Raw genomic sequence first — 27,365 nt, forward strand, 5'->3', positions numbered from 1 at the left:
TGGACTCTAGATTAACAGCACTGACACTGCTCTAGACCCTCCCCAGTATTTCTGAATTTACTCCAAAGCAACCCCATTCTTCCCAGTCCATCTGGAGACAGCTACTATACACCCCTCTTTGATCCTGCAAATGACTCCCCCTGCCCATGCCCCAGAGTCACACATCTCCTCTCCCACAGTGCCCCAGCTGCCTCCAAAGCCCTGCCTTCAGCCTTGGTCCTAGTTCCTTTCCCAGACTCCCAGTTCAACCAAGAGCCTCCCAGTCCTGTGGTCCCAACCCTTTCTGCTTCCACTTCTCCTGTGGGACAATCCTGAGCTCAGCACCCCATAGCCATCCACCTCTTGGCCCAGCCAGGTACAGGTACTGCCATTGACACCAATATGTCTGAGCTGATGCATTGCCCTTACATTCTGGATTTGTTCCCAATAGTCACTTGGACTGATTTGTTGGCTGCTGCGACAGCTGAGCCTGTCCCTTTCTTTGGGCTCCTTGCTTGCTAATACAGATATTGATAACATAAGTGATTCTTGCAAGCATAGAGACCTGTTCACAGAGCAGAAACCTGTGCTGGGATAAAGTGAGCACTTGAGCTTATAGGGCTACTGTGGTGAGCAAGAAAGAGGAGTGCTTACTTTACAGAAGAAAATATAATGGGTTGACAGGTTTTATACGGCAAGGTGAAGGCCAAGAAACGATATGATTGCTCTCTATAAATGTATCAAGGAGGTAAACAGCAGGAAGAACAAAGAACGATATAGTCTAAATGATATTGCTGGCATAAGAATAAACTGGCTATGAATAATGTGGGTTGCAATTTAGTAGGATGGTTTTGACCATCCAAGACTGAGGCCCTGAAACAGCATCGTAAGAGCAGTGGAAACAAAAACAACCTACCTAGGTTTGGGTGGAATTTGTCATGTCATGAATGAGACTGGGAGAGTCTCAGTCTCAATAGCACTAGAAGCCTGGTACTCAAGGAGTACCACTAGCACCCAAATTTTCATCTGTAATGCACTGCCTCACCACACACTCCCATGCCTGCCAGAGCCCGGTGGAGTTTTCTAGATGATTCTTAATAAATGTCTTGAACACTAATAATATCGCTTTACTTTGTGGTGTGTCTATCTATTAATGTAACCTGCTATCATCTATGCCTTCTTTTTTTCCAGCAGCTGTGAAATGATTTGATGGTTTTAATTATTTTTCATAATAACCCCCAAATTCCTCTCTTGATTAGCTTGCTAGATGAGATTTCCATTTAGTACATATTCTCTAACTTGGTGTTTGGTTTCCCTGCTAATTATCTCACATTTTTTCTGTGTTAAGCTGCATTTGCCATCTGCTCATCCAGTCACAAAAAAATAGTGGAAAACCTTTTGAATCCGATTGCATTCTCTTAATTACTGGCTCTGTCTCCAGTTGTGTTATTACCCACAGATTGGAAGATCTTGGGGCAGATAATTGATAAAAAACAGTGAGATTCCTTTGATTTTGGCTGAGCCATGGTGACACATACCAAGATCCTGATCTTTCACTTCCTACTGTTGTATATTTTAAGTTCCCCATCTTTCAAAAAAAAAAAAAAAAGTCTGAGTCACTCTTCTCTCAATTTTCACATACAGTATTGGTGCTGTGTTTCCCACACTTAGACCAAGCTCCTACTGTGAATGAGTATTTCATTTAGCTGTACTCTCTCCGGGGAATTCATATGAAGTTAGTAGTACTTCCAAAGAGCATAAATGTTTCAGTAAACATGAACTGAGCGTTCATTTGTGGCTATGCATATGTGAACTTCTGCAGATGTTTTGCAATGCCAATGCCTACAGCATTTAAAAAACCCCACCTTTAAATTCTCATATGTATCTCTTCTTCTTTCTCTGGATCTATTGATACACGTTTTTCAGATTCTCAGTGTTTCTGTATACCATTTTTGTGTAATTATTTTAAGCCTTGCACTTTGATTCTGTGGTGCTTGATCCCTCCTGGTACTTGTTACCTTACTTGATGAAAAATACGTTCTTTTTGTGAGTTGGTCTCTTCAGTCCTAGATTCTTGTTACCAAGCTCTTTCTCACAAAGCCCATTCTTATCCTTCGTTCCTGTCTGTATATTTGTAGATCTTTTGCTAGAGTCTACGTAGGAAAATCTCTTTCTTTCATGATAGACTGTCTTATTTCCTAATCAGCTGAATTGGATTTTGGAGCTATTACAGTAAGGAGACCTACCATGCAAACTATACAGAACCGTTTCTTTCCACTGTGGAAAAATGTTTCATATAAGCATAAGCCTTGTAAGTTGTTAGTTTGAGCAGTGTGACTACAATGTCGTGGCAAGGACACGAAGTCATAGGGAACACAGATTTATTGCAACATTTGATCTTGTGCATCATCAATAATAATATTCTTTTTGAAGGCCTTTTTAAAAGCAGAGTTTGAGCTTCTAGTTAGCTGGACAAGCAAGCTGAAGAGCTGCTTAAAAAACACCTGGATTTCCTCAGGGCTACCAGTTCTTTTGTACTCCTAATTATTGTTTCAACAGCAAGATACCATTGATCTTGATTTTTCTGCTTAACAAAAAGAAATATTGGTTGAATGGTAATTGTAAGCATCTCATTCAATGCCTGCAACATGAGGCAATGCTAATTTGGGGATTTACCTGAAGCTTTGTTTAAGAGATTATTTCTTCTCCCCTCTCAAATGCAATTTAACTTTTTCAAACGAATACTTCTGTTTTCCAATTTTTTAACTTTATTTATGCTGCAATTTATTATTGCATTAGCATAATCAGAATATGTATACTGTGATATCTCTTAATTGACAGAAAATAAGGTAAAGAGGAGGGAATAGATATTCTTAAATTTCCTTTATTTTTGCTGTATGGGTATTTAAGGATCTCCTAATCCAGGCCAATTTCAAAGCAGACACATTTCAGAAAATGCATAAAAGAGTACTTAGTACTGCTGAAATCAGTGTTAATATTTAGCTATTTGCTTTTGTAGGTTTTTGCATCCTGTGTAATTATGTGAAAGCATGTAATTTCACATCCACAATGTTATTGTTATGAAAAAATAATTTAATTTATTATTTATTTTTATGCTATGGGACCAAATGGAACTAAAATTACAACCCTAGAAAAAGTCTTGTGTACCTTCAGAACATGGAAAGATAAAAAATACATGTAGAAATGTTTTATGAATGTTCTCAAAGTATTCAGATTCCTCCAAGTAATTTAGATGTTAAATGAATTTTCGTTGGATTATTATTGATATCATAAAACTAGGCCAGACATACCATAAAACTTCATGTAAACCAAAGCATTTCTAAGTCTAACAGATAGATTCATGTTATTACTAGTACATCATATGATTAATTCCTGAAGACTGTATGATTATTAAAAGGGACTGAAATATTCATGAAGAATTATATATATTGGGAAAAGTGTTTATGTTTAGACTCCATCTTAGCCAATGTTACACTTTACTGTTTTTCAGCCACATCTGAGGTGCGATAGTTTTCGAAATCAAACGATACTTGTCTAATTACATCATCCAATAACTGAAATATTTTAAATAGTAAAACTTAGATGAATAGTACTGAAAAATAGCTATGGTAAATCATGTTGTTCATTTGTGGTTTTTTAAGGATGAAGTATTAAATCTGACAGACAGCTAATTTCACACCTGTGTACGTCTGTTTTCTGTTGATTAGTAATTCAGTGGTGTTTCTGTGATTAAGAGAATTTAGCATTATAAACTAGTTGTTTATGACATTTATTTATGAGTAACTTGTGTATAATTATTTATCATTTTACTGTTGAAAGCTAGATCATAACTTTTTCATTACTTATCTCTTGCAAGTAATTCAATATTATCACCTTGTTAATAATAATCTCCTTAGTTTCAAATTTTCAGGAATTTACCCTTTAGTTACATCTTGTAAATAATTTGATGGTGGCCAGTACAATTGTGGAAATCACATAATGTGCATGTTTATAATCTCTAAATTCATGCCCAGTCCTGCAGATAACCTCACTTAGGTGACTGTTTAGGGGTCAGTCAGCAGACTTCAGTTTGGTTATCTAAAAGAAAAGGCTGCATTAACAACAAACTTGTCATGATTGAAGCAAATTTTCTCCCATTTAAATATTCAAGCAGAAAAACAAACTGAGGGTGACAGTTTCTTGGCATGGACTTTGAACACTGGATCATAAAGAGAAACTGCTCAATTAATCTGTGATTTTTCATTTTTTATGTAAAGTTGCTTCCAGTTATCTTGTTAGGAAGTAGAGAAAAATTCTTATTATTCTAAAATTGAAAGAGACACTTACAGTAGAATTTTTATTTAATGGATTTGGAAGGAAAAAGTAGTTCTGCAGAATAGAGAGAAACTAATTTTGCTTTAAACTCAGTTGACTAACCTGAGAAATTACAGGCACTTACTATGGACTAGTGTCTTTTCTGGACTCTTGCTTTTTTACTGTCTTGAAAGTGATGTGTAATTATATAACTTCATCTCAGGTTTGACACAACAAAATGTTTAATTTCCAAAAGGCAATAACATTCAGATGGGGCTATTAACAGTATCCTGCCCTTAGGCTAGACTAGTCAATGAAAGTTTGCTCCAATGATGATAATGCCAATGATTTCTACTTAATTGGCTGAGTATATTATATATTAATTTAATCTTGAGATTAAATATGTCTAAAATACTTGCAAGGCTTGTGCTGAGATTCTAATTTCAGTGATGTTTAAGAATCAGACAAAAGCACCTCATATGAGTTTTGGGTGTTTGCACTTCAAGTTCCTTGAAGTTTCCAAGCAACATGTAGAGATCCGTGATACTTAGCAGTTACAACTATGGCACAATGCGCATTAACAATTTTTATTTCAACCTGAGGGCTCCCTTTGATGATCGTGCTCTGTACATAGACTCCTAATACTGCAGATCTGGACTTCCTTGTAGCTAACTATTAAAGAAATCACCAGACCATTACAAAAGTATAAAGGAAGTGAAGGTCAAATCAGTGACAGGGAATGCTAGATTGCTGCAGTAATCTGAAAGGTGAGGTTGGCCGAAAGAGGTATACATTGCTCTGTACATGATGTACTGAAGAAAGAAAAGGGACTCATGCAGTTGAAAAGAAATAGCAAATTTAAATCTGCTGTTTCAACTTTGCTTTTGGCTATTTAAGGTTGAATTTATGAGTGTTTCTGCAAAAAGATCAGACTATTTTTTAGTCATTGAATTCCGTATCTCAATGTTAGCTTCATGAAATATTTTTGGACTCTCAACTCCTATTTCTTTATTGCAATTTTACATCTTTTTGTCAAAGGATGCATCTACAGTTCTGATTAATGTTCATTTAGTTGCAACTGGAATTTTGGATTGGTTTTGTTTACGAATGTTGATAAGGAATGTTCTCTATAGAAAACTTCATGCATAAAAAGTTTCCAGATATGGCAAATTTTGCACCTCGTTCCAGCATAGGGACTTTGTACAGATGTGGATGCTCGCTTCAACATAACAAGTTAGAAGCTTGGAGTTGAAGTTAGTAGTTGTTTTACCAAAAATGGTAGACTTTTTTTTTTTTTTAAATTTCACTCACTGGAAAGTTTCTATTACCCCAAATAAATCTTTATTTACTATTGTAAAAGCTAAAATTAAGCACTCCTGTTATTTCAAGCTTTGGTCTGAGTCCTGCAATAAGCTCTTCATGCCTTTGTAATGATTATGACAGAGGTCATGTTTATATATCCAGTGAGATGGAAGTGTTCGAATTCATCAACAGAGCAGGCTTATTTTCTGAGAATGTTCAAGACGGAAAGGGAAGCATATTTTTTGTCAGTTCACTTTTAGATTTTTGCAGATTAGGTTTATTAATACTTGTTTGATGGCAAAGGCTATATAGCATAAACAGATTTTTGTTTCATTATTTTAAATCAAGTTTAATGTTTCACACTGAATTTGTGTTTCTTGTGTATTTGCTCACTCCCACCTGAATACATTTCTGGAAGCCCTTCTCCTGAGATATGCAGGTATATTTAGAATGACATTAGATTCCAAAAGTCGTTACAGACTGGTCAAGACAGAAATCTTTACAGAGGATAGCTCACTGCTCTTGTAAACAAGCCTTTCCCTCCCCCAGTCTGTATTTAAGAAGGAATCCATAGTGGATTCCCTCTCAGGACAGTAGAAAAGGCTTATACAACAGATCAGACCTTGAGCTATGGTCTCTAGCTGTTGGGAGACATTGCCTGGCATGTCAGAGTTCGCTGCTGTAACCTCCTCGAGTAGTCATTTAGCATGTGAGGTCACTACATATTTGGGACTGGACCAGTTCAAAGCTTTAGCTGTATATCCCAGTCCTTTTGTGTTTGAGTACCCTTTTATTAGGATCTCAGAAGTATATCTGCATCAATGAAGGCTGGCTGCACACTGGGCTGCATCACTACAGCTAGTAGGTTAAAGGGAGTGATTATTCCTCTCTTTTTGGCACTTCAGATGCTGGAGATGGAGTAGTGCCCAGTTCTAGCCCCACTCCATTATAAAAAAGACATAGACAAATTGGAGCGTGTCCAGAGTATGGCCACCAAGATGGGTAGGGTACTGGAGCATATGATGCACATGGAGACACTGAAGAGACCTGGATTTGTTCAGCCTGAAGAAGCAAAAGCTAAGAGGAGAGCAGGGCTAATTGCTGTCCTCGGCTGCTTAATGGATCATTACAGCCAGATGGAGCCAGACTCTTAATGGACACTGAAGGGAGGAGAAGGGATAGATGTTACAGCAAGGGAAATTTCAATTAGACACAAGTAAAAAACTTGTGGTCAAACACTGGAACAGTTGCCCAGAGCATCTGTAGATTCTCCTTCCTGGTGGACTTTCAAAACTTGATTGCTCAAGGCCCTGAGAAACATAATGTCATTTTGAAGTTGTCAGTGCTCTGAATTCAGAGGTAATCTCTAATGACCTCAGGATGTCTCTTCCAACCTGTACTGTTCTAAGGTGATATACATTACTGACTTTACATGAAGGACATCATTCCACAGTCTTGCCCAGATGTGGATACATCCTGGACTTGATCTCTTGCCTCTTCCAATGGTTACATCATTTTTTTGTACACCCTTTGAATTTCAAATTACCTCCTTAAATCTGTTTGTCAAGTCAACTCCCCACTCCACTGAAATGCTTTTAAAATCCAAATTTAAAATTCCTATCTGAGAGAAAAGAAGGAGAAAGGAGTGAAAAAATCAATTTAACCTTCAGAGTACTAGCATATCAGAGTACGTGATCTACTCTATAACTGATCTATGTGCTGTCCCATTCTATATTTTTGCCACCTATCTATTTGGTTCTTTGTTATATCATGCTCAGCTTGGATTTGTACAATTTTTACTTCTTCTTATGAGGCTCTGAGATTACTATCTCTTAAAATGAGCAAAGTGAAAGAAGAGAGAGGAAAAAAAAGACAGAAAGTAGACGAATGGCAATAGACAGCCTGGCTAGTTTTGCATTAGTATGCTGTTGAGGTTTGACCCTGAGTGTGCTGAACTGCAAAGACACTTGCATTGGCTCCAGAGGGTTTTTGGAGCAAGCCTCTGACTTCAGATTTGTATTTCACAGCACTCTCCTGGGTCCCCACTCTCACAATTCTTTATCACCAGTCTTACTCTCCTTGGTGTTTTTCATAAAGATGCAACAATGTGATTAGGGAGCGGTAAGTTTCTTTTCCTTGGTTATGAGGAATATGACTCACTTTAACCTTAGAAAACCAGTCTAAAAATGAGGAGAAAAACATGTAGATTTGCTCTTTACAAACACATCTTCTGGTCTTTTTTGGACTCATTCAGGATGTTTGGACTCTCCACTTTGATTCTGTGCATTTGAAAGGTGTATCAGAATTCTGCTAAAGCACATCCATTTTATTACTGTGCTTATGACTGCTCCTCTGAAAAGAAAGTATTTGTGTTCAGATCACCAAGAGAAACATTAGCTTTTTTTTTTTCTTTCTTGCAGCGTTTATATTTTGCTTTTTATTGCTTCAGTTATTTTTGTTTTCCTATGAAAATATTTGATTGTCTGGTCTCGTAATTCTTTTCTGAAATCTCTTTTGGCTTGGTTAATGCACGTGTAATGTGTAAACTCCATATGGAGAAGGATCTGATGTGCAAGTACTGTGAATAGGTCCTGGCATTGCTTTGAGCATGAACCTTGTATTTTTGTCTGGGGAAAATACTGGGCTCTTAGTGGTTGCTTTATGCATTTGGTTGGATGTCAGTTCATTTGCTCAAAAGGATACAGAGTTTGCTGCCAGGTTGGTTGATTTTCTTCTGCTTTAGGCTCATTCTATTTTAATAATGGCTATTTTGTATTCTATTTTTATTTAAAGTTCTTCCAGTATCTGCCTTTCTCAGGGCTACTCATTCCCCTTGCTCTATCTTTCCCTATACAGCCCGGCTGCTAGTCTCTCACAGACAGCTGTTTTTTCTGTTGTATTTTTCCTATTCTCCAAAACTCCAGTAGATGTTTTTCCTAGCCCCAAGGTCTGATCATGGGCAATAAAAGGCCCTTTGTTATGAATACCTCAGTTAAAAGGAAATATTCAAGAAAGCTGAAATTGCAAACACAAGGGAATCTCATCTTGAGAGTGGTCATACCGTAAGTGATCAGCAGTGAGAGGCAGCCACGCCAGCAGGCAGGCAGGCAAGTAGGCTTTTACGCTCAGCAAGAAGTGCTTGTAGAAACAGTTCCAGAGGGGTGAAATACATTTATTGGCTATATCCACAACAGCTCTAAACAATTCTTGTTATTACGTTTTTTCAGTACGTTCTGCATGATGAACTGACTACTGGTAGTTATTTTTATGTGTAAATACTATTGTTCAGAAGAGAAAAAACACTTCAAGATAGAAATATATATATATATACAGACACATGTAAACGTGTGTGTATTTATATATGTATAATTGCAGGCTTTTCTTTTGATTGCATAATTTGGAACTTTTTGTTTATTTCTTTTATGACTGATCATGGAAATGGGCTCAAATAATATCTGAGTCTGAATATAGCTGTGTCTTTTCTTGTTGCACTATTTGTCAGCACTCAAAATACTGTAAGAAATTGTCCTGGTTTCAGCTGGGACAGAGTTAATTTTCTTCCTAGTAGCAGGTATAGTGCTGTGTTTTGGATTTAGGGTGAGAATAATGTTGATAACACAGGGATGTTTTTGTTATTGCTGAGCAGTGCTCACACAGAGCCAAGGCCTTTGCTGCTTCTCACACCACCCCACCAGCGAGTGGGCTGGGGGTGAACAAAGAGCTGGGAGGGGACACAGCTGGGACAGCTGACCCCAACTGACCAAAGGGATATTCCATACCATATGATGTCATGCTCAGCATATAAAGCTGGGGGAAGAAGGAGGAAGGGGTGACTTTCAAAGTTATGGTGTTCTGTCTTCTCAAGTAACCATTATGTGTGATGGAGCCCTGCTTTCCTGGAGATGGCTGAACACCTGCCTGCCCATGGGAAGTGGTGAATGAATTCCTTGTTTTGCTTTGCTTGCACACACGCCTTTTGCTTTACCTGTTGAACTGTCTTTATCCCAACCCACAACTTTTCTCACTTTCACTCTTCCAATTCTCTCCTCCATCCCACCAAGGGAGGAGTGAGTGAGCAGCTGCGTGGGGCTGGGGTTAAACCACAACAGAAATACAGAGGTTTAGCGTAGTGTCATTTTCATTATTTTTGCCACTTCATAGTTTCAAACAAAAAACCTGGAATGCTTAGTGGATTTCATTTAGTTTATGTGGATTACATGAACAGGGCTCTTACTACAAAGGCAGACCAACAAAGTATCCTTGATGTTTCATTCTTATGATGGTGACTGCTCAAGGTATCTTTAGTCAAATTCCTGTCTACAAGGATGAGATTAGTTCTCATTTGAGTCAAGAAAATAGTGCTGCCCAAAATTAGGCCAAAGGCATTCTTAGAAATACAAAAAGGATGTAAGAGTGTAAATATTCTGCTCTACCTTGTCAGTCAAAGGGTTCAGGTTGTGTGCTGTATTCAGTGTAGGGCACTTATAACTTCAAGATATGGCTAAGTTGGAAAGAGTCCAGAGGAAAACAGCAAAGATGGGACGTGTATTAGCAAGCACAACTGTGAGGAAGAATTGAAGGCTTAGAATAGAAAAAAAACAAGACGGAAACAATGAGTATCTGAATTAGATATTATTATTTTTTCCTAAATGCATTAACAATTTTATTATCCTGTTGCATAGTTGAAAACAATGCCTGCTTTGGCTATAGAGGAAAAATATCTCCAACTGCAAAGATAGTTTAGTATCAGAGATAATTTACCTGAACAGGGCTGTACTCGCTGTCATCAGAGGTTTTAGAAAAATTTCTGAAGGTAAAGTTCAAATCTGATTTGCAGAAGAAGTTGGTTTTTGTAGGCGTCTCTCAGTGCCTTACCTACATGGGTGACTGAACACAGAGTGGGAGATCTCCACAGGATTTGCTGTAGCATCAGTGTGGAACAAAGGGGAGGATTGTGAATGGGAGAATCTCGGTGGACATGATAAAATCTTTCAGTTTATCCTATAGGTCTGTCACGTCGATGTTTCAGCTAATGGTACTGTGCAATGGTGAGATATCAACAGGAAGAAAAAGCTACAGATAAAGACAAAAGATGTAGGAGATAAAACAGACATGAAAAGAGAGAATGGAAAACACAGTTCATAATACAGTCAGCTTTTATTAGCACTATTCTGGCCATATTTAGTACAAATAGTGGATTGAAATCCTAAAAATGATTAGAAGTCTCATACTTTAGCCTTTAATTATACCTTGCTTTTCAGCTGCACTAAATCTCAGTATGGCTACTCCATATCTCTTTAAGCGTCACAGAGTTCCATTTCACTGACATCAGTAAAATGATGTAAAAATAGATTGATGAAATAGTGTCAGAAACAGTTGCATTTCTTGTCATTAGAATCAAAATCTAAAGCACTGTCTGCTTAATCTCCTCACTGGAATTTGATCTATTTTTTAATTGCTTTTTATATTATTATTATTATTAATAATAATAATAATAAATAAAAGGGAAAAAAAGGCAAACCAATAATTGTTTTCTGTGAGGCCAACTATATTCCTCTGTGAAAGAGAAACAATTTCCAGTTTTCCTCTGACGCTTTGAATTCTGGATTCAAATAGGCAGTGATATTCAGTAATTATATAACAGGGGTACCATTTTTTCGGCTACTTAGTAAATAGACAGTAATGCAAAAAAAGAGAAATATAAGCAATAGAGAACATATATGTTCGTAGTTAAAATTTAAAATAATATAGAGAAGAGTGGCAGCAGGGAGCTGCAAAGGGACTCTGGTAGTATCAGATGAAAAGAGAGACAGAAAGGTCTGTTACACAAATGAAGCGGGGATACAAAACTGGATGTGTGGTATTATTCAAGGGGTAGTCACAAGGGCTGACTGCATCCATTTTCTGAATGCGGTCCCGAGGTCACAAGTTATCCCCAGCACTGCTTCTCACCTTTGCATATTATTTCTTGCCATTCTGTCACTTACATATGTTTTGGTCAAAACTTATCCAGGTTGGACTCCATAATCCTGGTAAACCCCTGCTGAGAGCGTAATGTACATTAAAGTGTAGTTAACTATTAAATACAATCCAGTATTTTATTTAAACTGATTTAAAATGCTACTAAAATTATGTCGTCTTAGTCTTATTATATTATATAGCTTGCATGGGTATTTTGAATTGTAATTTATTCATAATGGCTATTTTGTATCTTTCATCTGGCCGGTATATTGTTTTCTTTATTGTAGCTCTTTATAGTAGCTTTTATTGTACACTAACCATGCAAGAAAAGTATATACAAAGCAAGGAAAGGTGAACGTGTTTAGAAGAATTATTTATCTTCACTCTAATTTAAAATCGAATGTTGAGCTCAGATTTTTGGAGAAGGAATGTTGGCATTTACATGTCTGGGGGGTTTATTTTTAGTTTTACTTATTTAGGTTAGACAAGAAAAACTATCAAAACAAAATAAATTTCATATTTTTTGGGGGGGAAGAGCTTGTCTCTTCATGATAAATTTGTTTCTTCAAAAGAATTTTCTTATGACCTATTTTGTCAGCATCTTTTTGTATCTGGACAGATTATTTCTGTTGGCTAGACAATTTCAAAATGATAGAGTGAGATTAATAACATAAATAAGGGTTTTCCTTGTTCTATTGATTTATTTGGTCCCAAATCTCTGAACACTCGCCCATCTTAGTCATTTTACTTTTGAGCGCAATGACAAAGAAGTTACTCACATGTATGAGTGTTTGCAAGAACGAGCATCTTTGTTAAGTGCAGCTGATTAGCAACATATTACAAAGAAAGAACACCTCCCGTGAAATTATCATTATAATACTTTAGGTGAATCAGATATGCAGAGGCATAAGCCATTACTAGGAATTGTGAGGAGAGGCTTAAGAAATATCTTTGTCTGAAATGTGGTAAAGTCCCTGCTCATATTCCATCACAACACACAGTAGCTTAAGCACTTTCACTTCCAACGTCATTTCATCCAGCATGGGCATACAGAACTTACTAGTCAGAGGCTGAGATTTCACAATTCCTTTAAGTTGATCTATGGGCTACCCAGTCCTGAAAAGAGCACTCTTGGTCTACCCATATTTGGCCACGTGTTCCCTCCTCCCTTGTGCCATACATTAGCACTGTTACAACTGGCAGGAGACTTGGATCAGGGGACTGATCTTACTAAGACTTGATTTTATTCTTTTTTTTTCTTTTTGTCTGAAGGAACGTGAATACCAAGTTGCACGTGGGTTAACAGTGTTCTCATTGCAAATAGGCAAACTGCGTACTGGGCTGTGCCAGGATGAGTATGATTAGCAAATTGAGGAGGTTATTATTTCCTTCTGGTGCTGGTGAAGCTGCACCTGGAGTACTGTGTTCAGTGGTTGGGACTCCCTGCTTCCAGAAGCATTGGAGGGAGTCTAGCAGAGGGCCCTCTGGTCAGAGTAGTTGAAGGACCTGGGCTTATTTAGTCTGCTGAGGTGAAGATGAGCTATTTGAAGGAGGGTTACAGACAGGATGGAGCCAAAGTCTTTTTGGCAGTGCTGTGTGATATAACAAGGAAGCATGGCCACAAATCTCAGACTGAGAAATTCAAGTAGAACCCTACGGGGTTGATGCAGCACTGGAACAGGCTGCCCACGGAGGTTGTGGAATCTCCATCCGTGGTGGCTTTCAGGACTTTACTATCAAACCCCCAGCTGAGCTGAACTCACGTTGGCAACACCCCTGCTCTCAGCAGGAGGCTGAACTAGATGACCTCCAGAGGTCTCTTACAACAAAGATTTCTCCTGTGAATGTTATTGTGAAGATGTAGCCCAAGTCTAAGATCTCTTACAACACAAAAAAAAGGAGTGAGTGCTTACAAAACCTGATTGATTTGTCTCATGCTAACATAGATTTCTAAGGCAGGTTAGGTGGCTGTTTCTTTCCCCTAACTGTTATATCTTTTAAGACTAGTTTAGGTTTTGAACATTAATGCTGTGACACCCAACTTTAGGTGAGGTGCATCTCAGCCCAACCAATGTCATTTCACCTGATGGAGTGGTAACTTTTTACACTGTTGTCATGTCCTTCATTACTGTTCTCTGACCCCAGAACTGAAACTTAAATTAGAAAATTTCCAAATTAGTACAGCCGTTTAGTATTGAGCTATCTTCCAGAAAGATCTTTTCTACCAAGATCCATCAACTATCTTACAGAGCAAAGAAGTTAAAATAAGTTTCAAGACATAGCTTCTTGACAGGATTTTAAGATTTCTGTATAATGTAAACCTGCAAATATTTGTGTGTGATGCGTATATTTTATATGATCATAGTCTTAGAAACTTAGAACATGCAATCTCTCAACAATAACCATAGAATGTATGGATCTAAACAGACTTTGTTATTTCTCTCTCTCTCTTTCTCACACACGCGCATGCACGCATGCACACACACAGGCTCTGTGGAAAACAGTGCTCCGTACAACCTCCCTGTCATGTTGTTCACGTGTCTAGCAGAAGTGGTTGTGGTTTTGTTTGTCACTCGATCTGTATGTGTCAAGCACAACAAAAGGGGTATCTAGTCCTCCCCCACAGCAGCAAGCTACAGTGGGGAAATTCGTAAACAGGCTTACTGGTGAATCATCCGCATCCACAAAGTCTGCTTCTTACCAGTGCGGAAAGAGAGGCACTTCTGTCAGTCTGAAATAATTCCCAGCCTCTGGAAGTCATACAATGATGAATTAAAACAAAATTACCCCCATGAACTCTCCCGAGGCATGCTGAGGTAGGGAAGAAACACCTGGCTTGCCCATAAACATGTGACCTTATACAAACACCTGAAAGAAGTCCAAAAAAGCAGTGTTCTGGCAGGAATAGTGCTGATACCTGGCTAGCTTTTGCACAACTTTCTGGCACCGGTCACGGCTGCAAGCCTTGTTTTGCAGTTAGACTATCTACCCTGCTGCAGATTTGCAATATTGACACTAATTTATGTTAGTGAGGAAAAGAGGGAAGCTAATAATTTGTACTGTTGAGTGGGAACCTTTGGAAGATGGTGTTTAGAGCTGCAAAAAATGTCAGGCAAACTCTTTGGATTGTAACAAACCAGTGAAGCAGTTGTTAGCAGGACGTAGAGGATCAGCAAAAAGTCAGAAGTTCAGAAACCAAGTCTCAGTTTGGTCTTCCTTATCAATCAGGATAATAAACTGCACACAGTCAGGCAGCCCCTCTCAGTAAAACCTCAGAAAGCCTTTGAATTAAAAGTGAAAAAAAGATCTTCTGAGCTGCTTTCTCTGCATCGCTTCAGATTGTGGCAAGTGCATTTTTCATCCAGCAGTGAAAGAAGCAGGCCTGTGTTATCCGAGACTAGGCTTTTCATGCTTTTCGCTGGGGTTTTTCCTCAGGCTTGCCGTTGGGGTGTTGTTTGCAGTTTGTCAGATCTACTGGGGACACTAGTGAGTCTATCAATAGATGGTTCAACTACATGTTTCATGGTGCTGAACTGCATCAAAATTAATTCCTCTCTATCATGCAACTTTATGCTGTTTTAAAAGTTGTGATTCACCTAGCAGCAGCAGAGTTGCCTGGGTAAACAATTTTTCTTGTTCCTTTCCCTCATGTACACTACAACCTCTGGCAATAGTAAAAAAGCAATTATTAAAGTTTTTAAAATATATGAAAGATGTAGGATCAAGTACCATTACAAGAGTGGGTTACTGTGAGCCAGCCTCTTATCTGTGAGGAGAAAGTACTTCTAAACAACGGGCAATGTCACAGTGGCGCTATAAAGGTCAATCTACTCAGTGTATGTGTTTCATATTCTATGTTTCTGGCTTTTTTTGCCTTCAAGTCAAGATCACAGCTAAAATCCAGTATCCTATTTGTCATTCAAGGCTGGAGATAATTTCAGCAAGCTTTTGCATTGGATTTGTATATACCAGGCATGTTAAACTGCCTTATATACTGAATGTATATAAAAATGTATATGCACATGTGTGTGTGCATGTGCCATATATATGTATTTGCTTCAGCATACTTGTTGCTGTTAGAGATGTAATTTTTCAGCTGAGTGTTACAATGGAGATTTCAGAGATTTGTGATTTAAAATATGCTGTGCTGTCTTGGTCTAGTAGGACCTTTTCCAGTATATAAGAATTATCTGCCAACTTGATTATATTCCCTGTGATTTCAATTGATTCTGGTATTTGGATTCTAAACAATAGCTTTGTTCTAGAGCTTGATTCTAATACCTGAAGCAGCTGAATCTCAAGGGATACTTTAAAATATTTCCTCCATGTGTGTATATATTTGTACATTATGCAAAATATTTTTTAAGACAGCCAACTTCCAAACAGTGGTGTGTAAATAAAATAGTAATTGTACATTTAGACACCGTCTGTTATGATAGAGTTTTATTTCCTTCATTTCTATACTTGAATATTTTGCATAATATAACTGCACATTTACATTTACTGTTTGACTTAGTCCTCTTGCCTGGGAGGACTTGGAAGTCTTTTATGAGAAAGGAGTATAATAACTTTGTCACTATTACTGTTTGCTACCTCCAATAATAAAATATTAGAAGGCTTAAACTTTTTATTTGAGTGACTGTTGTCACTGCAGTATTGTACATCTACAAATACAAACAAGTCATGTGGAAGCAAAAAGTCCTGCTACATGAATGCATTCAGCCGGAGTCCATGAAGGTGATAGTTATATAAATGTAACTAGACATTTATATAGTTCTATTTTAAAATTCTTCCTGCAAAACCTCTTTTTTGAAAGTTATTTTCCAGCTGTTAACAAAGGGGTGCTGAAAATAGAATTGCATTTTTCATGCTAACTTTGAGTTCTATAAGCTTTGTTATATATAGGATGTAATTACGACCGATCTTAAAATCAATAAATTATAATTTATCTCTTTTTCTTTGCAGAGTCACAGTGTACACTCTGTGGGGAGCCTGAAGGTGAGTGTATTTTCCTACTAATATTTTTCAAAGCAGCTAGAGGTGAACACTTGACTCAACTGGTACACACGTACAATAGATTGGAAATGGTATCCGAATGATGAGAACCAGTGAAAGACATTCTTCCCTATGTTAGATACCAAAAATGAATTGAATTAAGCTGAGTAAAGCACAGTACATGCTCCAGGCAGGAAATATCTTAAAGGACAAATATTCCATTAGAGCAAAAATGGAAATATTTATTTCTTATTCTTTTATGTGTTTGTCAAACTAATTTGGGGTAAGAGAGAGTGTGAAGAGACATTTAAGGACATCACTTTGAGGATGGAAAACAAAGAGATTAGATATAAAAGGGAAATGAGAACAATGTTTTATATTTAATATTTCATTTACAGAGAACTGTGAGAGGCTAACACATTTTAGCAGGTGAAGTGAATAAATATTGCTTCTGAAATAAACATAATTAAGCAATAACTGTTATGCAGTGCAAATAGATGCCCACATGAAGGTGTTTGGTGGTTTGTTTTGTTTGGGTTTTTTTCCGTGTGACTAATTAAATGCCAAGGTGAGACCCACAATTTACCTAAATGAACACTGAAGCAATGAGACTATGATTTTTGAAGTAGGCCATTATTGAGGGAAATCTCTCTAATTTATTTATTTATTAACATTGGTACTGTTATGAAGAAAATGTCAAAAAGCTGACCTTAGTTTCAAATCAACCATCTGGAGTCTTTCTAAGAAACATAGTGTGAAATAGCAAATGTAAATGCTGGAGCAAAGTATATTAATTAAAAAATTAAATGATAGATTCTAGGCTTTTCCCAAAGATGTTCAGCTTTATATCTTGAATAGTTTCTGAAAAACAATTTAAACTTCTAATGTTTTATAAAATTTAGAAGGGAGAAGTTATTAAGAGATGAAGTCTGGAACTGAAAGGCTTTTAGACCTTGCAACTAATGAAATAACTCAGTAGATTAAACATTAATTATCTGTTTCCCCTTTGTTATCTACTGACAAATAATTGTTTCAGAGATTTGTTTTGACTTTGAATTCCTTTAATAGTCAATTATTGATTTGTTCATTTTCTTTGTCCTTTATTTGATAAATTTATAATAGCATAGATACACGTATGAAAAGGAAAAATAAGACAGGTGTTTGTCTGCCTTTCAAGAGATATTCCTTTCATGATAAGGTTGTCCAACTTTGAAGTTATGCATTGGAATAGTTCTGTTTTTTCACATGCTATGCCTGTTTTATAACAATAATTCTCCTTTCTGTTCATTACTGCTCTTTCATACCTGTTTTGCAAATTTTAATAAATGTACCTGGACTTTGTAAAATAGGAATTAAAAAAAAATCAGTAATAAAAATGTTTAACATTTATATGACTAAAAATCCACAATCAAAGGATAATTACATGTATTGCTGTAGGAACATTCCTCAAGAACATAATGTTCAGTTTTTAGCTGAGTAGAAATGAACTTTCCCAGGAGTGAATGTCTCCTGGATCACCATACTCTCCCCTCAAACACAGTATTACTGGAATGCTAATTATTAATTCTCTGCCTCAATTTTAAAAATATTGACATTAACGCCAGCTTAGATTAGTGCAAGACTTTAAGATTTTAAGTTTTTTCCTTGCCAGATTAGCACAATTTCTGATCTCACACTGAACATTCACAGAAGTTTTATATGTGATTTTGTGATGAAGAAGTAGTTGCTCAATAGACATGACTTTAGATTTTAGAAGGCCATTCTAAAAGAAACTTCATATTTTTGTCGTGCAAATCTAAGCATAGAAAACAACAACTTAAACCTCAAAAAATATAGTTTTCCTCTGCAAGATTCTGTAAGTTTTGCTATGGTTTCATAGTAAACTAATTGAGTTACTTAGAAAACTAGGGAAGAACTAAAAATCAACTTTCTGCAATGTTTTAACTGGAATTTCTGACTTTCCCCTGTAGCCTTCTTCAGAAATTTGAGATACTCTGTGGCTTGTAGTTTGCATTTTTGGTATCTGAGGCAAATTCAAAGAATATCAGTTAATGGTAGATACCATTTGCCTCCAGGTTCCTTTTTTCCTCCTTTTCAGAAAAACTCAAAGTTCACTAAGTACATTAATGTACTTTAGTATATTAAGATGAATTTTCAAAATGGTAGGATAGATACGCCATGGTGTAGGCCTCCTATACTAATTTCCAAAGTGGTAAGCAGAGATTTGTTCATGAAATAGTGTAATAGTAGATATGGAGAATCTCCCTGACTTGGAAGAGAGGAAGACAAGGCTTCGTGTCTTACCACTTCTGAGTTTCCTCTGAAGCTGTTAATGCTATTTATTGAAAAACCTACAGGCAGCTGTTGGTGAGTTTCTGAACAACATCATCTGCCTTTTATAACAAAGGTGGCAGAATGGATGCGTCTTGCAAGCCACAAATTCTGATGGTCAAATCAGTCAACTGCAGTCCTCACTGTTCTTGTGGTTCGTCCTTTCTCTAACCATCACTCCCCTTCCAAAACCAGAAGTTTGGTCCTGGATTACCAGTATGTCCAAGTGTAATAGGAAATGACTGTAAACAGAGCTCTTTGCTGGGGGCACTTTTGCAGTTTTTAGGAGTTAGTGCTGCACTTCAGGAAGCAAGTGCATTTATCTGCATACATGTTGTTGCACAGGTGTGGGACAATGCGGGTGCATGCTTTATAGACTGAAAAAATATCAGATATGGGAGGGAGATATAAATTATCAGAATACATAATTCACATTTCAGTGTTTCGCTTGTGGAATTTGTGGATCCGTAGATAAATGTGTGTCATGCGTCCTCCTTTGCAGCCCGTCTAAAGAGAATGAGTTGGACAACACTGAGGTCTCTGTTTGAGAATAAGTCTTGTATAAGCTGCAAAGGCTTATGTGTTGTGTTTCAAAAATCATGGGTTTGCTCTGTTATTGACAAGCACATCAGCTACCATTCCTGTCAGTGTGAAATGTTTGAAGACTAGGAGGCCTGTTTTATACTGGGAGGAAACTAAAGTTGCAAAAGGCAGAGCTAATGGTCTAATAGATCCCATTAGTGTAGCTACTTCAAGCTGCTTCATCTTCTGGAAACGCAAGAGCAGCAATGACGTGTGTTCAGACAGATGACAACAGCCGCCTTTGTGGAAGTGATCTGCAGCTGACAGCTTATGTTGTCACGGCAAACGCTGTTGCATTGTTTTCCTTTTTTTTTTTCCCTGCTCAGATTTTAAGTGAGGATGGCATGTTATAGACATGTGTCTAGCTCAGTCTTTGTGACAACCAATGTACTCTGCTAGACTGGTGCATCCCCAGTTATCCCCATTAATCCTCAAGTAGATGTTTCTGTTCTTTCTAACTCCCGATATTTATTCATAGAAGTTTTTAAAAGGACTATATTAACAAATATAATTTTCTATATTACCAAAGCAGCAAACAAGTAAATTTGGTGGCAGCTAAGATTCCAGAAGACCACTCTGTCTTCTCAAAGCCTATGCAAATGGAAGCTTTTCTTCCAGGCTTTTTTAATATCCTTCACAACTCCAATAGTGACTTAATGTTTCTGTTAATGGCTTTTGCCTCTGTGTTTTATGATTATTCTGTTTCCTTCCTTCTTAAAGATAAATGGGCAGTCCTGTACAATACCAGCACTTTTCAACTTTTGTAAAAATAGACACTTCTACACATTCTTTGACAGCACAAGCTTTATCTGAACACACAGATCTGGAAAATGTGTTAAAAAGGAACACCACTGAATGGGGATGTTTCTAGTGAAGTTTGAGAAGAATTAATACAAGGTCTGGCTCTGCCCAGCATTTCAGTCTATCGCCTGTTTCAACAGAAGAAAATAATGATAAAGATACAATTTGTTTCAGGTAATCTTTTATTCACTAGAAGCTATAGATTACTGAATCCAGGTAAAGCATCATTGTACACTCTCCTTCTCCTTAGACACTTTGCTGTTAAAACTAAGGAGAGCATGGAAAAAAATTATTTTTCCAAATATCCGCTACTGGCTGTTATGGAGGAGAGAACCCTGGGAACACTGGCCTTTGATCTGACCGTCTGTTCATGGTCTTACCTGTACTGGCAAAGTCTGCCATGCACTTTCTGGTGCTTTCGCTACTTTATTCCTCCTGTATGCACTTTCCTTCAACAGTGTTTTCTAAGAATTTGTCCCAGTAGTTCAGATTCTTCCTCAGCATCTCAGATCTCTTTAGGGCTGTGGTATGCACCTATGGTTTGAATTAAGTTTGCTCATTATTTTTTGCAAGTAATTGGCACAAGAAGTGGTTGGTGGTTGCTAGACTTGCTGGATTCAAGCTTGTGATGGCAATCTTAAAACAGTGACTTTCTGTTAATTAGTAAAATAAATGTTCCATGTAAAAGTACAGTTTAGAGACCTATTTCTTAATATATCTCAAAGTGAACATTGGTTGGTTTTTTTCCTAAACTTGTTCTTTGGTTAAGTTAAACAGTTAATAGTTCAAACAGCCAATGCATAGATACTATGTGACTCCAAGTGTCAGAAGATTGAGACTCTTCTGACAATTTTATATTATCTGACAATAACTCCAAGTGTCAGAAGATTAAGATTTGTTTTTACTGTTGATTTACATTTGCAAGCTAAGATGCCAACATAATTTTGTCTTTCTCTGAGAAGAAATGAGTTTGTGCAAAGTTTTTAGCAAAGCTACAGGAATGCTAGAGTATGTCACTCATTTACTCATACAGAAGTTTATGTCAATTAACAACAGAATGGGTTTTAATACGATTAAAATTTGAGGATGGATTTAATTGATTTTTTTAAAATTTTTTACTTTTTGGTAAAAGAAATTTTGAATGTTTTGAAATCAAACCAAGTGGTACACTTGATTTGTTTGCATTTGCTCCTAAGATGCATAAAATATTCAGTAGAACTTGGGAAATACAAGTAATATAAATAAATATTTGACAGTAACAACAAAAAACTCTTCCTTTCCTTGAGGGAAATAATAGCTTTTTCAGAGATGTCAGTATTAGAGTGGCGAACGTATTTCAGGTACTACCAGCTTTGGTGCCGTCTGTGCTCTGGTTAATACTAGTGTGTTGGGGTTTGGGGCAGAAATAAGTCTGGGGGGTTTTTTGTTTGGTTGTTTGTTTTGTGGGATTTTTTTCATGGGTTTTTTTTGGGGGGGGTTGGTGGGTTTGGGGTTTTTTTGTTAAAATAAAGAATCTGGACAGTAGGTAGTTCAGAAAAACACCTTACACTTGGCTATGTGTCTTAATATTGATGATGTTCCATCTGGGTAGTTCTAGCTCTGAATATAAACATTTCCCTTGGTATCTAGTAGAAAACTATTACAGGCATATTAATATCTCCAGAGAATTTTTCTAATCTTCATTTCACTAATCTTAACATTCAGTAATCCATGCTGAAAACTGGCAGTTTTGCCACTGTTAACAATGACTTTCAAGTGTCCTGTAGTCTTAACTTTTTTATACTTATACTGTATTTACTAGATCAACAGTTATCAGTAACAAAAATTTAAGTTGTCTAAGGAAGCAAAGTAGATTTCACAACTCATAATCCCGACATTTTTAAGGAAACAATAACATAATAAAATCTACTTTGCCTAATTTTAATATTGTTTCTTTTCCTGCTAATTATAAAAATTAAACAGTTTGTTCAAATTAGAAAGTTTCTAGTTCTGTGTATGTACTACTGAAACAATTAAATAGATTATTGTTCCTGCTATCAACATAATAATGATAATTCATAATTATTACCTGAAGTAACTGACATAATGCTGACTTTATTCAGTCATGTATTAAAAATTTTATTTAAATACAAAGTCAAGGTCTTTGATCTTTCTGCTTTGATCCATTTGTAAGCCAGCACCTTGGTTTTCAGGAATATTCACACATGTGTACCTGTTGGAAACCTCCTTGCTAACATTTAAATAATAGGTTCTGGTTAAATCATTGGTAGTATGAAATTTCCTCCTGATCCGAGTATTGCTGATATACCTTTCTGGGTTTTTTAACACTGTAGCTACTACTCTCAAAGTGAAGTGATTTGATTTTTCATCTTCATGGAAATTTTTTCAAGTTGCCTAGAAATGTATTGCTATCATTCTCCATCATGTAGTCTGTAAATATTGAACCTTATTGTTACTCTTAGATCAAAAGGAAATATGCAAGTTAGTTACACTAGATATTTTTAAAAATAAAATAACCTGCAAAATTTGGAGATTGTGTGAACCTAAATATTTTTAAATCTCTTTCCCACTGGGCTAATATGTTTGATGTTACTCATTAATTTCTTTAGAATAACAAGTTGTAGTATATTCACAATGTGCATCATTCTTGAACTGTGCTGGGTTTTATATATTAAGTGAAGATATGAGATGTTTATCATGATTTTTAGCAAAGAGTTAACAGTATGTTTTTATTCAAACAATATTGAACAACATGTTGCTACTGTATTTTCATATTGCTTGCATTTGGGCAGACAGCAAAAGTTGTCTACAGTACACTTGCTGAAGATTTAGTTGCAGAGAAAGCTCTCAGTGTCTTGTTATACTTGAAATATTTGCAAATTTAATTTTGAACTCTTCTAAACTCTATAGTTTATATTTATATAGTTTACAGGGTTATATATGTCATTAGTAAAATGAATAATTTTGTCTATAACAAAGAATAAAGTTGCCAATTTTATTTAGTTGTACTGAAATCAGGGATGGGATATTTAAAGACTAGGACCTATGTAAGCTAAGTGTGAGATACAGTGATCTCAATTTTGGTGCGTTTCTTTTACAGACTATCTTGTCACAATTTAAGATAAAAGTCTTAAAACAAAAGAAAAAACTTCTTGGGTTTACTTTAAGAAAATAAATTATTTGCTTTTAAAAAGTGTTTTCCAGGCCTTCATCTGTCATTTATATTTAGAATAAATTGAATTCATTCTTCAGCTGTTTTTATTTCTCATATGTAGAGCAAACAGCAGTGCTCAAAACTACATTGTTGTCCTTGTTTTTTTATTTACTGATTCAGTCTCCTGGGTTGTGCAAACCAAAAAAAAAAAAAAAGCTGATTTAATTTGGACAAATAGGATGTAATCCCAAATGCAGAAGGTATTATTTGTACATTCATTTTACATTGTTGTGATTAAAAAAACCCAAACAAAACCAAACAAAAGGACCATCTCATCTTTCCTGCTCCAATATGAATGAATAAATGAAAAGCTGATTTGATTTGTGGAGGGGGGGAAGAGTTGGCCTCAAAGGTTATAGTCAGCACACACTTAAGGTTGCGTGCAGCATTGGTAATGTGAATATTTCCTCTGCTAACTGTGAATGAAGTTACACATGTTATTTAGAACTATAGAGGTCAGGACTTAGGCGTTTGCTGAAGTAGGGACCAATGTAGGTAAAGTCAGGGCAGCCTAGAAGACGCAGATATTTTAAATTAATCTTTGAGTAGAAGTATGTATGTATATATACATACATGCTTCTTTTTTTCGATTTTTCTTATTTTGCTGTTTAGCATGGTTATATATTACATGAAATGTCCTGTTTTGAGTAGTCATTCATATACGTCATTTCTGCAGTAGCACGTTTCTCTTAAAGATGTTATTTTAGAAGTATGTATCATAAATGAGAACATTTCTTTTGTAGTGTGAACTGTCTGTGCTTTCCCTTAACTTCTAATTTGCCTGCTCTGCAATGCTTAGGGTTTGTGTAGTCGTTCAACTGTAATACTCCTTTGTACATATACATAGCAGATCTCTTTAAGTTGAATAGTAATGTCTCCTGAATATTGCCTGCAGCTCTAGCTTACTTCATATTTTAGAAGGATACTTTTGTGCCTTTGTAGGATAAGAAACATGATGGATTTCTACCAAAACATACAGATTATTTTTTTTAAAAGGGGGCACATTTCAACATTCTGTCCTTATTTAACTTACTAAGGATTGGTCTGAGTAAAGTTGAAGTGGCAGATCTTATGGGTCAGTCTTAAGTTCTGCAGTGCATGGCTTGGGGTGGACAGTTTGCAAGCTTGATTTGACTCTCACCGTATCATTCCCTGGACCTGGCCCTTAGTCCGAGGCTCAGGGCATGCTCAGATGATCAGTCTGGCCTCTGCTGACAACTGGCTTATAATGAGAGCTAGGCCCGCCTTAGCTTGCAGCGCAAAATCTAACAAACAGGAGCCTTGCACTACAGGGGAATTGTCAATATCTTTGCCTTTTCCTAGGAAAAGGTGAAGCTAATTCTAGACATAAAGTTGAACACCAGTGAGATGCAAAATGCTGTATAATATCACGGGATCTTCTGTGTGCAAGGTTAAGTTACTGTTAATTCTTCTAGATAGGGGGGGAAAGTCTTAAAAAAACGATGGTTCTAAGGTTCAAGAAGCACAGCTGTAACAGGAAGCAAAGAAAATCTTCCTTTCCTATCACCACACACTGTGACCTTCAAGACAGAGTATTTCCAATCCATCTTTTAAAACTCGTGCACAAATAAATTATACGATTATTATTGCACACAAGTACGCATTTCATTCTGACTGAGCAGATCATGAATGATTTTTACTTTGATTCTGGATCATCAATCTGAAAAGGTTAAGAAACAGTGTACTAGGAAAAGGAACCCTTTTCTGAAGCAAAAAACTGCATTAATTTAAAAGAGATTTCCATACAGAAGGAACGCTGGCTTCTCCTGGAGTGTACATTTGCATAAATCTTAGATAGCTTCTGGCAACTTTCACCTCAACGATGTATGAAAATCCTGAGCTCTTACCTTGTGCAGAGCTACAGCTAGTATTAGTGGAAATATTATGTAGAAAAAGAGCAAGGACTTTCACAGCAAAGAACTTCAAGCAGAATGATTTAGACTTCTGTACCTACCGATTATTTTCCATCAGCTTTCATGACAATTTTAGTCACTGAAATCGTCACACATCTTATAAAATATTAAAGCCAACATTTGTCTGTAATAATATGTGACAAAGAAATAGCTTTGAATATGTGGTTGGAAATACTTTTTGTATCTGCTGACTGACTGTCCATGAAAATGAATAATATGATGGCAGCAACTGTGTTAATAGCAATTAGCTTGTGCAGCTGAATGTTAAGCAAGCTCTTCAGTGCTTGTCTCTGAAAAATATTTCTGAAAAATCTTGACTTGGTATTGTTCCTCTTACCTGAGAACTTGATTTTGGTTGCCCAGAGAGGTTGTGGATGCCCCCTCCCTGGAAGTGTTCAAGGCCAGGTTGGATGGGGCTTTGGGCAACATGGTCTAGTGGAGGGTGTCCCTGCCCATAGATGATCTTTAAGGTCCCTTCCAACCCAAACCATTCTATGTGATTCTGTGATTCTATGATTTCCAGGTGCATCAAGAGGCAGCATGTCCTCCACAGTGCGGTTCCTACGCCATTGCTGGTTTTACGGGTTTTAACCCCACACAATGTAACTAACTCAAACTTGGGCCAGTGGGTTCTTTTCCCACAGCTTATTTTTCTCAGTGGTACAAATCGACTACCACTGTATGCCTCAGCATGCTTAGTAAAAGGAATATAGTAAACTGTTACATTAATGCTGCACAAAGGTCATGGTTCAGTCTTAATTTTTTTTTACTTAAAGTAACCCTTAGAAAGGTAATGGGATTAATGTATTCTGTCAGATATAGGGCTTTGGACACAGTGCAATTAGTTACTTGGAAGAAAAAGAAATAATAATTTTTTTCACTTTTTAGAATGGAGTCATTTTTAATTAGAAACTTTGAATGTTGAACTCAGTTTCACTAATGTCCATTATCAGCTTACCTTATGAGATGGATTAATTATTAAAACATGGAAATAATTTCTTTCAGCTTATGTGGAGACAGTAACCTCTTGGGGTTTTTATTTTGTGTTGAATTTTCATTATGCCACTAAATTTTTTGTTTGTCAGGTATATCATGACAGTGTCCTTTTCAAGAACTGAAAGTCTGTGTTTGCAAATCAGACTCCATTCTGAAAAGAAACTTCTTAAAGTGCTTCTCAGCTAACATGAAATACTTACAATGTTGAGATAACTCCATCTCAGCAGTCTTTGTCCTTGAAAAGAGAATCCTAGACTAGAGATGGAACCACATTCCTGATGTAGGTTATTGTAAACTATGGATTTCATGAAATGAAATAAGGCTGTAAGTTAATGTCATGAATGGCACCATGGAGATTTTATTTTCACCTTTTCCTCAGTAATCTTCAGTTCATCATATTGACATAGAAGAAAATTAATTCTCTTCCTGATGAAGAGCAGGTGGGTTTTTTCTTTTTGCCTTTATTTTCCTTTGTACTTACTGTATATAAACTATTTTAAAATAATTTTGTGCTAGCCATAGTGATATTCACTTTTCTGACAGTGGTGAAGCATCTGATTAAGTGATTGTTTAACCACTTCAGTATTCGCCTTGTATCTCAGAAACAACACAGAGGAGCTGCAGGAAATTCCTGAATCTAAGCAAAAATATTCTACTTTTTTTAATCTATGCTAGCATGCTAGACACTTTAAGATCAAGAAAAGTCCACGCAGTTCAAATTCTGGCCTTTTCTTCTGTTAGCTAAATCTGATTCTTGATACTATAAGATTATGTCATGTTTTCTAGCTAGCCAGCTGCTGAGAGTTTAAACCCAGCTAGGGAGAGGCTTTCTTGGAATGATTTATTTCATGTTGTAAAAATGCTTGTAGAAAAGAACATGTTATGACTGTCTCTGTCATGAGAAATTCTTTGGAGGCATCGACTTGTAATTTAGGAATTCTGCTTGATGCCAGAGG

The 27,365-nt window shown here is 36.6% G+C and overlaps 1 protein-coding gene across 19 annotated transcripts in view; it reads left to right on the forward strand.

Annotated features, from left to right (window-relative positions):
• Positions 1-27,365, forward strand: part of DLGAP2 (DLG associated protein 2) — a 463,944-nt gene that overhangs the window by 206,066 nt on the left and 230,513 nt on the right. For all 19 annotated transcript variants that reach the window (XR_008576189.1, XM_054818855.1, XM_054818858.1 and 16 more), the window contains one exon: positions 16,522-16,554. Coding sequence is in view for 10 of the 19 variants with exons in the window: in XM_054818855.1 (XP_054674830.1) it covers positions 16,522-16,554 (33 nt within the window). In the remaining 9 variants the exon portion in view is untranslated. The remainder of the gene's footprint in view (positions 1-16,521; positions 16,555-27,365) is intronic.

The sequence above is a fragment of the Grus americana genome, chromosome 3 (genome assembly GCF_028858705.1).
Source record: "Grus americana isolate bGruAme1 chromosome 3, bGruAme1.mat, whole genome shotgun sequence".
Classification (NCBI taxonomy): domain Eukaryota; kingdom Metazoa; phylum Chordata; class Aves; order Gruiformes; family Gruidae; genus Grus; species Grus americana.